The 13,744-nt window shown below is 32.8% G+C and overlaps 2 protein-coding genes across 7 annotated transcripts; both read right to left on the bottom strand.

Moving 5' to 3' along the window:
- Positions 1 to 7,042: 7,042 nt before the first annotated feature.
- LOC123921288 (prolycopene isomerase, chloroplastic-like) lies at positions 7,043 to 9,938 on the bottom strand. Of its 6 annotated transcripts, XM_045973770.1 has the most exons (8): positions 9,854 to 9,938; positions 9,288 to 9,402; positions 8,535 to 8,741; positions 8,337 to 8,436; positions 8,133 to 8,215; positions 7,837 to 7,893; positions 7,682 to 7,723; positions 7,476 to 7,579 (listed from the first exon to the last, which is right to left on the bottom strand). In XM_045973770.1, the coding sequence occupies exons 1-7, from the start codon at positions 9,931 to 9,933 to the stop codon at positions 7,694 to 7,696; spliced, it is 672 nt and encodes a 223-aa protein (XP_045829726.1). In that variant the 5' UTR covers positions 9,934 to 9,938; the 3' UTR covers positions 7,476 to 7,579; positions 7,682 to 7,693. The 6 variants fall into 6 exon arrangements, with proteins under 6 accessions (XP_045829725.1, XP_045829726.1, XP_045829724.1 ...); XM_045973769.1 differs by lacking the exons at positions 7,476 to 7,579; positions 7,682 to 7,723 and adding an exon at positions 7,043 to 7,415; XM_045973768.1 differs by having other exon boundaries at positions 7,490 to 7,579; positions 7,682 to 7,893.
- A 642-nt stretch (positions 9,939 to 10,580) lies between these two features.
- On the bottom strand, positions 10,581 to 11,542 carry LOC123922331. The gene has a single exon (XM_045975058.1). The coding sequence runs from the start codon at positions 11,490 to 11,492 to the stop codon at positions 10,581 to 10,583; it is 912 nt and encodes a 303-aa protein (XP_045831014.1). The 5' UTR covers positions 11,493 to 11,542.
- Between the last annotated feature and the right edge of the window lie 2,202 nt (positions 11,543 to 13,744).

Raw genomic sequence — 13,744 nt, 5'->3', positions numbered from 1 at the left:
AGACAGTTCAATCTTAAATTAATAGTTGATATTCATTACTTATGTGGAACTATGAAAAATGTCAACAACAAGCAATCATGATCCCAGGATATAGTAATACATCATACTCTTGAGGGTAAAAGGGTAAAAATATCACCTATTATATTTCCACCTCACTCTACAACTCCCTCAAACTCACTCACTCTCACTCTTGAGACACAAACCTTCCTACAATGTCTCTCTGAAAGAGAAAGTAAGGGACACAACAATACAACACCCTCAGGGTCAGCTTTAACTAGAGATCGATAGGACGGAGAGAAACCAGAAAACAAAAGAGGCTAAGGTGACAAGTTTCGGTGAGTTTTGTCTTAGATTTCTAATATTGTTGTTTGTTCTTGCATGTACTTGTTGTGGAGTTGATAGCTTCATCTGATGCTCTTGCATGTTCTCTAAATTAAGATCAATGTGGTGCATGTACTTGATTTCAAGTGTAATTAAGAATAAGAATATGAATAGATCATGAGATTTCATGTGTATGTAAAATTAGGTGTGGGAGTAGTTAGATAAAATGGATCATTGTGAGTTAATATATAGCCATGTTTTCTGCATAATATATTAATGGATTGTAATATTCTTCATTTTTACCTTTTTCTTTTCTTTCTATTATATCTATGTTAATAAGTATCAATTGATAGTTTGGGTTTATTCATAGTTGTATTGTGGTTTACCTGTTATAATTAACATTAACACCCCCAAGTAAGAAATGTTCATTAATGATTGTTCGAAAAAGTCGGGGGACATTGTTAGCGCAACAATCGGGGAGGGTCGAGTGAGGAACATTCAATTTTGTGAGACTTTTTCTTTTGAGCAACACACCTTTGTGGGAGACACACCACTTGTCCACCCAAAACCTTAACGTGATAGGTGAATGGGTTCTCCCACTTAATGCTAAAGTCACTACATTTCTATTCAATGTGGGACTATTTCCACAAACTCACACTTGCTATATTCTCAACAGATATGAGCCAAAGAACCATATTTTAATTCCTTTGTGTTGTATATGGTAAATGAATCATGAAGAATTCAGTCAAAAGAGGAAGTATGCTTTAATTTTTGTGTAACCTTTTAATTGCTTGTAATTAGAAGAGGTACTGACAACTTGTAGTTCATCTCGTCGACCAATAGAGATCTTAAAACTAATTTCTTCAGCATCTGAGCCAACTCATTACTAATTTCCTTTGATTTTGTTAAGAATTTTCAGTATTTGGTAAGTTTCGTCTAATATTCCGACATTAATTGTATGTCTTTTGCTTTGCACTTCTAACTCTGATTTCAATTTGTGAAAGATATGTCCGGGAAAGAGTTGCTCGAATGTCAAGGCAAAAATAAGAGGGTGTCTGATGTTATAAGGAACTCTTCACAAGAAGCTCCAACCAACAATTCACCGGCCAAACCCCTCAAGAAACGTCAACGACCGGAGGTTTCAAGTTTATCTTCTGTTTACATTCCGAAAATGAGTCAGCCTAGTTCTTCTGTAGATGTGCGTGTGGTTGAAACATGGACATCATTTTTCACTGAGATCAATGGTAGTGGTGATGGTGATAACACATTAATCCGAGACCTTATAGATAAACATTTCGGTAAGGAAAAGCTTCATGAAAAAGCTAAGGAGTTGGGATTAGAAAGGGAACTCCAAAATAGCATGGCGGATTGCATTCGTATGACTTTTCTTCTTCGTATCATTGGGGGAATGTTTGGTGATATTGAAAAGGAAAACAAAGCTTTTGTTGGAGAGATTATGGAATTGAAAAAAATGATGACTAGTTTCAAACAATTGAAATTAGGTAGGGGGCTAAAATCGAACAATTGAAAATTTTGGGACGCCAAAACTGCATTTAAGCCTTTTAAAAGAGTTAACCTAAATGAGTGAATTTATTAGGATGATAATAGTGTTATAGTTTTTTGACAATTTTATTTATAAAAATACTAAAAATTTTGCCGATAGTTAAATATTTTTCATGGTGAAAATAAGTTACACTATGTTTTAAGAAAATAAAAACATTGATTAATATTTATAAAATAAATATGATGATTCATCATTTAGTCATTTAATATTAAAAAAACATAAAAATCATTCGGGTAAATGGGTAATCCACCATCCAACCCAAAAATTAGTGGTGTACCCGACCAAAATGAATGATTATTTCTCATAATGCAAATAAGTTACACTCTTTTATAAGAAAATACCATACTTGAGTTATTTTTATGAAAAAATAAGATGATTCGTTATTTAGTTATTACTTTTTTAAAAAAAAAATTGGGTAATCCACTATTCAACCCAACCAGAAAATTAGTGAATTTACCTAACCCGGTCCAATGTTATAATGGATGATGATTTCTCTCCCGACCCCCCCCCCCCGCCATTTCTTTTCTACCACTTGAATTTCCGTTTTTTCCCTTGGGGGTACTGCGGTTTATACAAACAAATTTTTTTTGTCATGCTAAAAAAATTCGATTAATATAAACCGAAATATTGTGTTCCAATTTTTTTTCCAGATTTCTTGCATAAATTATGCATGACACCCTCAACTTCCATAATTTATTTGAAATATTAAACGATGTCCGATGTGAGTAAACAACCACTCTTTGGAAATCTTAGGGTGTCAAGAATACAAATATAATTTTTGTTTTGAGGGTTAACTATCCAATTGGTTCAGTTTGACCAAATAATGGGTACTGGTACAGAAACAGAGCAGAAACTTTTCTCTAACTTGTAGGTAGATGTTCTCATACTATACTTAATGAAATTTAACAATTTCAGTGTCAATCTTATAGTAAATTTTGTCTTCTTTACACTAGATTAAAAATCATTAGCATACAAATTATATTCATTGAGCTATGATAAATTTATCACAGGTATCTCTACAACATTTTGCAGAAATTTTTCTCAAACTTGTAGGTAGATTTTCGCATACTATATATACTTAATGAAATCTAACAATTCTGGTGTCAATTGTGTAGTAAATGTTGTCTTCTTTACACTAGATTAAAAATTATTAGCATATGACTTATATTCAGAGAGATATGCTAAATTTACCATAGATAGCTCTACACGAATTTTCACATAAATCTTTCTTCTTTTTGGGGGGTAAATTTATGTTATTTCGGTTTATATAAACAGAATTTTTTTTCCATGTTTAAAAACTTCGGTTTGTAAAAACCGAAGTTTGTTAGCAAAAATTTTTCAAATCGCAAAGGACAAAATGAGATTTTTGGGGTATAAAAGAAAGGAGGGGGGTCGGGAGAGAAATCATCATAATGGATGGTTATTTTATTCGACTCAATAATTCAGACTACTCTATATGATTTGAGTTTTGAGTTTGATCAAAACTCAACCAAATCCGGTTCACGTATACCCCTACATAGATCAACAAAAAAAAATATCATTGTTAAATCTATAATATACACTACAGAGTAAAAATCGACTGTATTAAATTCAGTTGACTAAGAATGTTTTTTTTTTTACAATTGACTAACTATATTAATAGTTGGCTAGTAATAATAAAGAAATAGACCTATTAAAATTTAGGCTTAACTATACATTTGGTCCCTTATGTTTATTTTAAGTTTTAATTTGGTCTCTTATGTTTAAAAAATATCAATTTGGTCCATTACGTTAATTTTAGGTTTCAAGTTAGTCATTTGCGTTAGTTTTGTCACTAACACCCTTTGAACATTATACATGTCAGTGTGTCCAAGTGTCACGTGTCTGTCCACATATGCAAATTGGCTGCCACATGTGACAAAATTGACCGAAAGGATTAACTTGAAACCTAAAATAAACGTAAGGAACCAAATTGATACTTATTAAATGTAACAGACCAAATTGAAACCTAAAATAAACGTAAGGGACCAAATGTGTAGTTAAACCTAAAATTTACTACAATGTATTTTAACGTACATTGTATTAAGTTTAATACTATTGGTCAAATATTAAAATACATTGTAATATTTAAAATACATTGTATCTAAGAAATACCATTAGTCAAATATTAAAATACATTGTATTTTTTAGACACATTGTATTAAATAGGAGTATTAAAATATTGTTTTTTTTTTTTGGGAAATTAAAATACATTGTATTATTTATTTGATATCAAATATTAAAATTCATTGTATTGAATTTGGTTGACTAATAGTATTAAATTCAAATATTTATTTAGAAATTTTTATATTAAAAAAATTATTTAATTTTATGCATTTTTCCTATTTAATGTAGTACAATGAATATGTTATGCATTTTGTGCTTATTAATTTGCATTACACAAATCCAATTAATTAATCATGGACATTTGGTATGTTATGTTGATGTTGATGCTCTTATAATTGAGGTTGATATTTGCAGGCACGAGAGTTATGTTATTTTCAGCAACACTGAGTCTTGCCTTTCTCAAAGGTATTTCCAATGTTGGGATATATTTCTTAGGAGCAATCAAATTGGAGCCATTTTTTGCCCTTAATAACAAAGGTAACTCATAAGTATGACACGTGTTAGAAGTCCCACATTGGCTAGAGATATGGTAAAGATAGGCTTTATAAGTGTAGTGCAAACCTCAACTCTTAAGCTAGCTTTTGTGGTTGAGTATAGGCCTCTAAAATTCTAATATGGTATCAGAGCCTATCATAGATCCATTTGTTGTTTGTTGTGGAGACCTCCCATATTTGGGCCACCCGTTGTTGATCCCACGTTCCAACTTGTTCAGTTCTGGACGTGAGGGGGTGTGTTAGAAGTCCCACATTGGCTAGAGATATGGTAAAGATAGGCTTTATAAGTGTAGTGCAAACCTCAACTCTTAAGCTAGCTTTTGTGGTTGAGTATAGGCCTCTAAAATTCTAATAAATCTTAGAAATGGATATTGGGCCTAACTCATCCTTACAAAACCGGCTTGTAAGGTGAGGATTGCCTCTAGTATTTAAACACTTAGTCAGACCATCTCTCAACCGATGTGGGACTCTTAACACACCCCCTCACGCCCAGCACTATTGGGCTTGGTGCGTGGATATAAACGGTGGGTGGCCCGATAGCGGAAACCTGATAACAGGTGGCCCAACGGATCTTGGAGAGGCTCTGATACCATCTTAGAAATGGATATTGGGCCTAACTCATCCTTACAAAACCGGCTTGTAAGGTGAGGATTGCCTCTAGTATTTAAACACTTAGTCAGACCATCTCTCAACCGATGTGAGACTCTTAACAACACGTGCGCACATTCCACAAATAATTAATTAAAGTTTTCATTTTCATTGTGAATTTGGATGTTACTTTCAAAATGTGTATATAGATATTGACTGGATAGTGGATATTATATGTTAAATGTACTAGTTACAAGGTATGTTCTTATAGAGGACTAGTTAGTGTAAGATCAGTTACACTAGAAATCTTGTTTTGCTTACGATATTGATTATGTGCACCAATTTTGATTATGTTTGTAATTATATCCATAAGTCTTGCATACCATATTATTATCTTACAATTTTATTAGCTTTTTATCCATAATGGTTATGCGTTGTGTTAAAGTATGACTGCATCTTATTATTTTGTAATTTCATATTAATTTGTAGAAGAGTGGATTCTCTCATGTTAATTTAGGATAAATTTCTTTTTGAACCATTGATTTGGGTGGAGAGAGAAAAGGAAAAGAAGAAAAAGGTGAACTGAAAGGTGGAGATTAAAGAAATTGAGAAACATGAGAAAAATATTAATTGGAGAGAATCCATTCTCAATTTGTAGTATCATAATGGCTTTTACTTGTTATGTTAAAGCCTTATGACTTTTTCTGCTAGATGTGATGTGTTATTCCCGTTTCGTAGTATATAAGTTGTAAAATTCGTATTCTTTATAGTAGTATTCATGACTTGTCTTTTTCAAAAAAGTATTCATGACTTGTGTACAGTGAAAAATTTAATGGAGTCTTTCACCATAAAACTCGCCAATAAAGATATAATAAAATGTGGTTGAAAATTGAAGTATGGTCTTATAAAAAAGGTCAAAGAAATTTCTTAAGAGAATATTATAATTAGGGAAGATTATAATTAGTGAATATTATAATTTCTCAAAAAAAAAAAAACATGTAAAAGCAGTGAAGTAATTCAGAACGTTCACAAACTGTTACTAGATTTTTTGATCAAAATATCCCTCATGCCCTCATTTTATTCCAACAATATCCCTCTGACTACAAAAACAATACCACAAAACAACAACAAATTTTTAGAGTAAACGAAAAAAAGTATACTGATAAACCTGCTCTAAATCCTTTTTCAAAATAACAAAAGACTTGGAAGTTGGAGTGATCGGGATGAAGATCCTTTTTGGTGCATGTCCTTTTTACGTGTACAATGCCAGCCATTTTATTGCTCTGTAGGGACACCAAAGACACATCGACGATACCTAGCCCGCGATAAGGGTACCTATGCATGTTAAGACAAATTCTATGAAATGTTAAGCCAAATCTTTATTACTTGTGTATATTTTTTCATCTGAACTTAAACCTCAACTCTAACTCTAGGTAGGGACACCAAAGACACATCGATGATACCTAGCCCGCGATGAGGGTACTTATGGACCAATGCCGTGCAGCATTCCAAAACCGTCACTAAAAGCCAAATTTCTTGTAGTGAGTATTGTTTATTTTATTTTATTTTATTTTATTTTTCTTTCTTATTAGTTACATGGTGGATGGATTGTTAAGACTGGACAAGTCTTCAATTCTTGGGATCGTTGGAAGGGACCACCTGAAAGGAATGAAACGTGATTGGGAGGAGAAGACTGGAATACCTCAAAATAGTTTCTTGAATTTTCGTTCTGATTAAGATACATTTTTTTGGATCGTAATACTTGGTTTCTACTTGCACCATATACTTTATTTTTGGTGCACACTACCTGCCTTAACTATAATCTGTCTTTGTTATTATTTTTAACATGTATTGCCAATTTAAGTGGATTGGCTATGAGAGATATGAGACTATTATTAATCAAGAAAATTTAATTATTCACTCTTGCACATTTTATGTGACATTATTTTCCTAAATAGTAATGAACTGTCAAGAGTGAATAATTAAATTTTCTTGATTAATAATAGTCTCATATCTCTCATAGCCAATCCACTTAAATTGGCAATACATGTTAAAAATAATAACAAAGACAGATTATAGTTAAGGCAGGTAGTGTGCACCAAAAATAAAGTATATGGTGCAAGTAGAAACCAAGTATTACGATCCAAAAAAATGTATCTTAATCAGAACGAAAATTCAAGAAACTATTTTGAGGTATTCCAGTCTTCTCCTCCCAATCACGTTTCATTCCTTTCAGGTGGTCCCTTCCAACGATCCCAAGAATTGAAGACTTGTCCAGTCTTAACAATCCATCCACCATGTAACTAATAAGAAAGAAAAATAAAATAAAATAAAATAAAATAAAATAAACAATACTCACTACAAGAAATTTGGCTTTTAGTGACGGTTTTGGAATGCTGCACGGCATTGGTCCATAAGTACCCTCATCGCGGGCTAGGTATCATCGATGTGTCTTTGGTGTCCCTACCTAGAGTTAGAGTTGAGGTTTAAGTTCAGATGAAAAAATATACACAAGTAATAAAGATTTGGCTTAACATTTCATAGAATTTGTCTTAACATGCATAGGTACCCTTATCGCGGGCTAGGTATCGTCGATGTGTCTTTGGTGTCCCTACAGAGCAATGAAATGGAAGCATAACTTCTCTCCAAGACACTTTCAAAAGTACAATAAGAACATTGCATGAATGAAATGAAAAAATGCAAAAGGCTGGGTGAACAAGTTACCATGCTAGCATTGATCATTGCAGTCTGCAAAGCGTTGACCGTGCTCACTATAAAACACTGCAATACCATAGAGTTTTTATGAAGCAAAATTACCGATCATGTGTAAATAAACTGAATAATTAGTGAATGACTGGTGCTATTTAGAATAAAAAAATATTTATCATGAATAGCTAATGTGGCACTGTTTATTTTAGCTAATGAAACACATTTCGTAGGATAATTCTTCACGATTATTAACACTTTCCTATTAAATTATGTGAACTTTCTAACTGAATCAAATTACTAGTTGTATCTACCTCTGCGTCTATGAAAGACAACAATTGTGGATCCTGAATATACTTCCGGGCTATGGCTCCAGCATTTTGAAGCAAATAATAGGCTGTCATATAATAATGTGATCAGAAAAGCTAATAGGAACCAAAACTACTTTCGAAATTGGAATTTACGATTTTAGCATTGTAGCCACATATTCAAAACAAACAAATAAGAAATTAAAGTACCTATTGTCAAGCATTCAAGTGGCTTCTGAAAAAACTGTCCAAAAAGGTAGAGTGGCTCCTCTAGCGACTTCAACTCCAATGAATTCAAGGCATTGAAAATCTAGCCATCATACAAATAAGCTTTTAAGAAAAAGTGAATTACAAGTGGAGGCAAAAACACCTTATAAGGGAGCTGTAGTCACCTCAATTAAGACAGACCTTCCAGCATTCACCATAGAATTTGAGGATACCGTCCTTTTCATGGGGAAAATAACTCGTAAGTTCTTCAATGAATTTGTCATACTCTCTGTGCACTCGAACAAGGAGGTGGTTCGGTAGATGGAAATGAACAGTTGTTGGATCTGGTATCACCTCCACCCGACAACCAACTGCTTCCAATGCTTGTGTTATCAAATTGAGATTACCCTACACAAATTTAAGGTACATGGTGTTATGATCCTTAGAAGTTAGAACCATGACATTCAACAACACAATATCTAAAAATCACTGCCACAAGGCACAAGCTACTATTGGCTAAGGGAAAAAAAAAGAGGCAACGCGATTCCGCGATTATGAAATAAGTCACGAACGTTTAAAGGTAATGGCCGCAATCCTCTAAAATGAAAAATAGCCACAACGGTTGATAGGAACCACCGCTAAGCATTTGTGACAAATTAAAGTTTTTCTTGTAGTGTACTGAGATGTTGTCTACTGTTCCGTTGCATCACTAGATTGAAATTTTTAACAATAACTAACATATATGCTCACTAGGTGAACCAAAGTACAAACTCTAAAGAGTGCATTTATTGACAATCACTAAAATACTTAGGTTAAATTTCTATCCATTTTGCATCTATTATCCATTTGTATACCTTTTAACTAAGTTCAATAACTGAATCATAACTGAATAATCGGGTTTGATTTGCATAAAATTTTAAAGTAAAATTGGAAATAAAATTTAACCAAATGAACCTGGATTTTGAAGTTTGAATGAACATAGCTGTAGGACGAATCTGAAGCAGAAGCTGAATATTTGAACCAATCTCGGCGAAAAACGAATCTGAAGCTTGATTGAAGGAAGCAGAAGCTGAATATGGGAACAAACATTGAAATGTCAAAAACCTAATTACCAAATTTCAAAATCATACTAAATTAAGTGAACCTAATTAGCAAATTTAACTGAATGAACCTGGATTGTGAAGATTGAAGCTTAAGTTGAATGAATTTGAGAAAAAAAATATGTGAAGAACAAAGCGATTGAAGGAATCGATTTTGAACGAATATGTGAAGAAGAAAGGGTTTGAGAAAAAAAATTGAAATCCTGGAGAGAAAAATAGAGTGATTTGAGTGTGTGAAGTCGCGCGGAATTAGAAAAAATCACAACGGTTTAGGATTGAACGGCCACAAACTATCTTGAAAATATGATAGCGGCGACGGTTCCAAAGAACAGCCGCTACATATCAGTCGCAAAAGACAATTTTTTTTGTAGTGACTATATAAACATGAACCAATTAAAATATTAAAATTATTAAAACTACCTGTCTCGATAATTAAGCTCAATATCATCAGCTGCTTGATCCTCAATCTCATCTACCTGAGAAATCGAAATTAAAGACATTTGACAAAAATCAGTCTCAAATATTATTTTATTTCAATTAAATATATTCTCTCATATAAAATGATTTATAATTTAAGACATAACCAATAAATTATATCATATATAAATATATTATATCAAAATGTAAGAGCAATGCTATAGGGACACATTCAATGCCAAAAATACAACAATTATACTATTACCATGTCATCCTTTGTTGTTCTTTTTAAATTGGTTCTTGACAAAACCGTTTTTAAAAGTTTTTCTTTTAAATCGGTTCTTGACCAAACTGTTTTTTTTTTAAAAAGATTTTTCTTTTTATTTTTAAACCTTGGATGGATGTTAAGCTCTGATACCAGAGTTTTCGTCAGAGGTAGCTGCATAGTAGCTGCATCTGCGGAAGGTAATTTTTCGAGAGTCTTTTGAATCCTTGAGAGATTTAAGTCTCTTTGGAGACATTTTTGAAAACTTCTAACGTCGTTTTCATCATATGTTTGGGTTTGTGATGCCCATTCTATAGTGCCTTCAAGGCGCTCTATATTATACTTAACCACATCATAGAATCCGTAGATATGTGTGGGGTCTTTTTCTAGAATCATTTTTAGAGTTTTTTGGTATTCTTCTAACTCTAATTCTAAAAGGTATGCCCAAGTTGCTCCAGGCATCTCTTAGATTTTTCTATCTAAATTTTGGACTTGTAAGGATAGTCCTTCTATTGAACTATGTAGCTTACTTAGCTCTTTTTGTTCTGAGATATAAAAATCTCTTTTGGGTGGTGTTATTCTAAGGCTTTTGCTTCTGAATAACGATTTGTCTTCTGTTTCCTCAAACAGATCTCTGTCAGCTTCTATCAAAGAACAACTATTCCTTGCTAGGCTTTTGAATATAGGTGACTTTAGAGTCACTATAGGTGCAAACAATTCGTCAATATGAATTGTGTCTTTTCCTTTGAATTCTATACTGTGATGTGAATTACTCAGAGCATAGTTAATTCTATAGTAAATGGTAAAGGGGTGATTACCTTTTTTCATAAAATTTTTGTTTTTCATTTTATAATGAAAAACTATAGATCTATCAAGATCCTTATCTTTTAGGGATAAACCAATTTGTAAATTTATATCAAATTTGATTTTACCATATTTTAGATTGCAATTTCCTTTTGCAATTGTTGCTTGATCTATGTCTAGAATTCTAGAGTCTTTTAAAGCTATTTCTAGAGGTGAATTAATACCTTTCATAAAAGTACTTTTAATTAAAATTTGAATGGTCGATATATGAATATAACCGATCTTAGATCTTTCATTTTCTGAAAAAGTTTTAATTCTTTCTTTAAGTTGAGCTGTATCTATAGTAGATATAACTATATTTCCATGAGTAGAATCAATGGGAATTGCTTCTTCTCCTGTCATTATTCCAAATTTCAGAATATTTTTTCTTGAGAAAATATTTTTGAAAATGCTATATTTCTTCTTGAAATTTTCTTCTGCAGTTAAAGATAATTCTGCACTTTCTATTTTATTATCACAGATAACATCTGTGTGATAGCTAGATGTTTCTTCGAAATATGATACTTCAGTCATATTGATCTTTGAAATATTTTAACATGTATTTGAACATTATTTAAACAGAACTTTGATATTCCATAGTATTGAAAGATGTTAAATAAACTTAACATAAACATATTTTTACCTGATTTGATATTCTTGAATTTGATTTTGAATAGATGACTTTCGTCTCTGTTATCAGTCCACTACGACCGTCTATGATTCTTTCGAATTTTGATTTGTGAACGCTCCAGAGTATTACCTCAACGTTCTGATAGCTCCAGAGTATTACCTCAACTATCAACACTAAAATTTTAAAATTTTAGGAGAAATGAAAAACTTCATTCAAACTTAATTTTCATTCTGATTACAAACGAGCATCAAGGCTCTTATTTATAGCGGAGTAGGACTCACAAGTAGTTCACATGTCCCTATCCGTGATAGCTATTAAAGCAAAAGAAAAAACGCACTAAAGAAAACGGACAAACAATAATTTACATAAAGTAGATGCCTTAGTGATAAGGCAGTCTTATCCGACCCACATTTGTCTGCCACTACATTGTGACGTGTTGTTTTCCACTGAGTGCTTCCTTGTCGTTTTGTGCCGACGATTTTGGCGGACAGATTTCACACACGTGTCCTTTGTAATTTTGTGTAAAACTTGTACACAGTTCTTCTCTAATTACCATGGGTAGTTTTGTGTAGTCTTCCTTTAGCTGGTCAACTCTTTCTTCAAGTTTTTTAACAGCCTGTAAATCTTTCTCCTTGGCTGGCTTTCTGGAATCGCTGTAAACGACTGTTAATGGATCGTCGTAAACAACCCTGTAGTTTGTTTGCTGGGTTAACCTGGTAACCTTTTGTCTGAAGTGTTTCATCTGTGCAATGTAACTGGCTGGGTGCCATTCATTTTTTTCTTTCGACATAGTTGGGTATGTCTTGTTCGATATCCCTATTTTGATGAGATATTGTGGTTTTATAGTTAAATCCAGAGTAATTTCATCGTACCATGGATATGTTGAATCAATTTGAAGGAATATTTCTTTTCCTTTGGCAAAGAGATTGTTGAATTTTTGTACTAGGTTTTGAAGTTCTTCTGGAAAGTATTTGAGTTCTCCAAAACTTCTTTGTTCTTTTTCTTCGAGATAAATTGTGCTGATCAATCCATTTTGAAAGAATGATAGACAAAGCTGATTGTCTATTCCTGGAAGTAGGACCGTTTTTGAACATCCATACTTGTTTGTTGGGTAGAAGCAATCTGTAGAGAATTCTTCTATATAGTTATTTATCCATTTCCATCTAAGACTAAACTCTGTGAAAGTTGGGTCTGCTAAGTGGAATGTTTTTTGATGTTCTAGCTGGCGGATTTTATCAATTGACAGCTTCTTTTTTGACTCCATTGTTGAAGATCTTTGGATATCTTTTGCTGCTGTAATTTCCTTGTAAGGACCGTAAAGAGCTTGTTCTGCTTCTTTAATGGTTTTGTAGCCTTTGTGGCGTACATTTTTTCCGATGATGTGCTGTTTTGCTATTGCCCATTTTCTGTAGATCCCTTTCATTGGACCATCGAAAATGACATAAGCTTCAAACTTCCCTATTTCATTGTTTACGGGATCGTTTGTTTGGATAGTTGTTGACAAACCATTTTTTCTTGCTTCATCTTCTTCTTCTACTTCATCAGCCCATGATTTCTTGCTGTCTGAAGATATTTCTGAAGATTCTTGTTCCTTTTTCAAATCACTTGGTGCTATTGCTTCAATTGGAATCTTCGAGCTTTCTGGAGCTGAATACTTTACATAGTAGTTGTATTTTCCAGAATCTTGTCCAAGCAAGTCCCAATTTTCTTTGGTGTTGCTGCTGCTTTTTTCTTCAGTTGATTCACTGATGTTTGTATTTGCTGTATATTGTTGCAAATTTTGTAATGTTGTAATTATCTCCCCCCTCTCAGAAGAGAGTTTTGTAAGACGCTGTTGAGTAGCTTCAATCTGCTCGTCTTTTTGTTTCAGATTATGTTGCAAGATCTTTATTGCTTGCTCCATTCCCGTGTAAGAGTATCTGCAAAACTGTTGTTTTCAGATTTTATATACTGAATGTATGGTTGAAATTGTTGTAATTTCATCTGCCAACGAATTAATCGTCCGCTTTTATAATCTGCTTTTATATTATATCTCCAGAATCCTGTTAGATATTTTGAATCTGTTCGCAAAAGAAACCTAGAGGGTAGAAGTTCTACTCTCCATTTTTCTAATACTCGAACACATGCAAGTGTTTCTAACTCAGCTATCGGATAT

This window comes from Trifolium pratense, linkage group LG4 (assembly GCF_020283565.1).
Source record: "Trifolium pratense cultivar HEN17-A07 linkage group LG4, ARS_RC_1.1, whole genome shotgun sequence".
Lineage (NCBI taxonomy): Eukaryota > Viridiplantae > Streptophyta > Magnoliopsida > Fabales > Fabaceae > Trifolium > Trifolium pratense.
Note: the sequence above shows the minus strand (reverse complement) of the source record. Positions and strands in the feature narration are given on the sequence as shown.

What these genes read in the sequence shown, in the direction of transcription:
- LOC123921288 (XM_045973768.1), bottom strand. Translation starts at nt 9,933, where the DNA reads ATGTCTTTAATTTCGATTTCTCAGGTAGATGAGATTGAGGATCAAGCA. An exon ending in ACTTGAATGCTTGACAATAG is followed by an intron (nt 8,216 to 8,336) that starts GTACTTTAATTT and finishes ATTATATGACAG; the next exon opens with CCTATTATTTGCTTCAAAAT. An exon ending in TGTCTTTCATAGACGCAGAG is followed by an intron (nt 7,894 to 8,132) that starts GTAGATACAACT and finishes ATGGTATTGCAG; the next exon opens with TGTTTTATAGTGAGCACGGT.
- LOC123922331 (XM_045975058.1), bottom strand. Translation starts at nt 11,492, where the DNA reads ATGACTGAAGTATCATATTTCGAAGAAACATCTAGCTATCACACAGAT.